Source organism: Nicotiana sylvestris, chromosome 5 (assembly GCF_000393655.2).
Source record: "Nicotiana sylvestris chromosome 5, ASM39365v2, whole genome shotgun sequence".
Lineage (NCBI taxonomy): Eukaryota > Viridiplantae > Streptophyta > Magnoliopsida > Solanales > Solanaceae > Nicotiana > Nicotiana sylvestris.
In genome coordinates this window covers 2,083,599-2,087,226 of record NC_091061.1, presented here as the reverse complement: position 1 = coordinate 2,087,226, position 3,628 = coordinate 2,083,599, and the positions used below count along the sequence as shown (strand labels likewise).

The window sequence follows — 3,628 nt, the reverse complement described above, 5'->3', positions numbered from 1 at the left end:
CTACTGACAAATCTGCCGGTCTGTAATAGCTATTGGCTCCTCCTCGTAGGTCAAATCCTTGTCCAACTGGACAGTGTTGAAGTCTAACACGTGGGATGGATCGTTGTGATATTTCTGAAGCATAGACACATGAAATATTGGATGTACCAATGATAAGCTGGGGGCAATACATGTTTATAGGCCATCCCTCCCACTCGGTCAAGGATCTCAAAAGGCCTGATGAATCTAGGGCTTAACTTGTCCTTATTCCCAAATGTATCACACCCTTCATAGGTGACAACCAAAGCAACACTCTTTCTCCGACCATGAATGCTACATGACGAACCTTACGGTCGGCATAACTCTTTTGCTTGGGCTGAGCTGTACGAATTCTATCCTGAGTGATCTTAACCTTATCTAGGGCATCATGTACCAAATCTGCACCTAATAACCGAGCCTCCCCTGGCTCAAACCATCCAACCAGCGATCGACACCGTCTACCATATAACGCCTCATAGGGAGCCATCTGGATGCTCAACTGATAACTGTTACTGTAGGAAAACTCCTCTAACGGCAAGAATTGATCCCAAGAACCTCCAAAGTCAATAACACAGGCGCGGAGCATATCCTCCCAGATCTGTATAGTATGCTCGGACTGTCTGTCCGTCTGAGGATGAAATGTTGTGCTCAACTCGACCCACGTACCCAACTCACGCTGCATTGCCCTCCAGAATTGCAAGGTAAATTGCATACCTCGATCAGAAATGATAGACACGGGCACATCGTAAAGAATAACGATCTCACAGATATAAATCTCTGCCAACCACTCTGAGGAATTAGAAACTGCACAGGAATGAAATGTGCTAACTTAGTAAGCCTATCCACAATAATCCAAACTGCGTCGAACTTCCTCTGAATCCATGGAAGTTCAAAAGTGAAATCCATAGTGATACGCTCCCACTTCCACTTAGGAATCTCCATCTTCTTTAGCAAACCACCAGGTCTCTAATGCTTGTACTTCACTTGCTAACAATTCAAACACCGAGCTACATATGCAACAATATCCTTATTCATCCTCCTCCACCAATTATGCTGCCGCAAATCCTAACACATCTCAGTGGCGCCCGGATGAATAGAATACTGGGAACTGTGGGCCTCTTCTAGAATCAACTCATGAAGTCCATCCACATTAGGCACACAAACACGACCCTGCTTCCTCAAAACTCCATCATCTCCAACTGTAACCTGCTTGGCATCACCGTGTCGCACTATGTCCCTAAGGACAAGCAAATGAGGGTCATCATACACGACTGGGCTCAGAAACATCTAACCTAATGAACTGATTGGCCAACGCCTGAACATCCAATGCAAGCGGTCTCTCATCGACTGGAATATATGCAAGACTGCCCATACTAGCTGACTTACTACTTAAATCATCGGCCACCATATTAGCCTTCTCTAGATGATACAAAATGGTGGTATCATAGTCTTTCAATAGCTCAAACCACCTTCTCTACCTCAAATTGAACTCCTTTTGCTTGAATAAGTATTGCAAACACTTATGATCTATGAACACCTCACACGACACGCCATATAGATAATTCCTCCAAATCTTCAGTGTGTGAACAATGGCTGCTAGCTCTAAGTCATAAACTAGATAATTCTTATCGTGAATCTTCAACTGCCGCGAAGCGTATGCAATAACCTTGCCACCCTGTATCAATACTGCACTAAGTTCAATACGAGATGCATCACAATATACTGTATAGGTCCCTGAACATGTGGCAACACTAACATCGGTGTCGTAATCAAAGCTATCTTGAGCTTCTGCAAGCTCGCCTCTCACTCGTTCTACCACCTGAACGGGGCACCATTCTGGGTTAACCTGGTCATCGGGGCTGCTATAGATGGAAACCCCTCCACAAACTAATGGTAATAACCCACCAAACTTAAGAAACTACAGATCTCTGTGGCTGAAGTAGGTCTAGGCCAATTCTGAACGGACTCAATATTCTTAGGATCCACCTGAATACCCTCTGTTGACACAAAGTGACCCAAGAAAGCAACTGAACTCAATAAAAACTCACATTTTAAAAACTTAGCATATAACTGGTTGTCTCTCAAAGACTGAAGAACGATCCGAAGATTCTGCTCATGCTCCTCTTGATTTTGGGAGTAGATCAAAATATCATCAATAAAAACAATCACAAAAAAATCCAGGTAAGGCTTGAACACCCGGTTCATCAAATCCATAAATATTGTTGGGGCATTTGTCAAGCCGATCAGGTCAAGCAGAGCCAACGGGAATACAAAAACCTCCCCTCTTTACAAAACCCACGATTTTTCTTTGGATGCAGGCATTTGAGTCGAGAAATTATCAAATATACTATACATTCATGAGACTCACATTGCTCATAAATACAACTCTCAGAACCGTTGCACTAACTCATAGATGCTATCCGCACGCAGTGTCCCCAGCAGACACAGTATCCCCAGCAGTCGTAATATCGCAATCTGCTATCAGCTAAGAAAATTCTATTATCATTTTGCCCTTTTACTTCTTGCATAAGGCTATTATTCTGCCTTCCGAGGTTAATTTCTACCTCCGTCTGCATTCTTGCATTGCATAAGGCTACCATTCTGCCTTCTAAAGTTAAGCTCTACCTCCATCTGTATGGCTGAAAGATTGCCACCTTATCCGCATTTGCATGGCTGAAAGATCGCCGCCTTATTTACATTTGCATTGGCTGAAAGATCGCCACTTTATTTTTACATCGGCTGAAAGATCGCCACCTTATTTGCATGGCTAAAAGATCGCCACCTTTACATTTGTATGGCTAAAGGATCGCCGCCTTATTTACATTTGCATGGCTGAAAGATCGCCACCTTTACATTTGCATGGCTGAAATTTCGCTGCCTTATTTACATCTGTATGGTTGAAAGATCGCCACTATATTTACATTTGCATGGCTGAAAGATCGCCAATTTATTTTTGCATCGGCTGAAAGATCGCCACATTGTTTGCATTTGCATGGCTGAAAGATCGCCACCTTATTCGCATTTGCATGGCTGAAAGATCGCTACCTTATTTACGTTTGCATGGCTGAAAGATCGTCACCTTATCCGCATTTGCATGGCTGAAAGATCGCCGCCTTATTTACATTTGCATTGGCTGAAAGATCGCCACATTATTTACATTTACATGGCTGAAAGATCACCACCCATTGCATCTCATCGGCTAAAAGATCGCCACCTACTACATCTCATCGGCTGAAAGATCGCCAAATCATCCGAAGGCATCATTGTTCGGAGGCACCATTTTCATAGCCCGAGAACACCATATCATGGCCTGAGGACCCCTTTTAATCTTTTGCATGTCATTATTCAAAGGCATCATTGTTCGAAGGCATCATCATCATAGCCCAAGAGCATCATTTCAAGACCTGTGAATCCTTTATTATAGGCCTCATGGCCCAGGACATCATGGTCTAAGGACATCGTCCTAACCATCCGAGGACAAACATTCATGGTCCGATGAGAATTTGCATCATGTTTAAATTTACGCACAATATATGCTTGTGTTGCTTATTTGCAGGTAAACCCGCGAGCAACGACCATCTCAGCATGAGTGATCCCACTCCAGTTCCCT

The 3,628-nt window shown here is 43.5% G+C and overlaps 1 protein-coding gene across 1 annotated transcript; it reads right to left on the bottom strand.

Moving 5' to 3' along the window:
- Positions 1 to 232: 232 nt before the first annotated feature.
- On the bottom strand, positions 233 to 2,649 carry LOC138891322 (uncharacterized). The gene is made up of 4 exons (XM_070174712.1): positions 2,583 to 2,649; positions 1,924 to 2,045; positions 1,561 to 1,837; positions 233 to 822 (listed from the first exon to the last, which is right to left on the bottom strand). Exons 1-4 carry the CDS (start codon positions 2,647 to 2,649, stop codon positions 233 to 235), a joined length of 1,056 nt encoding a protein of 351 aa, XP_070030813.1.
- Positions 2,650 to 3,628: the final 979 nt, after the last annotated feature.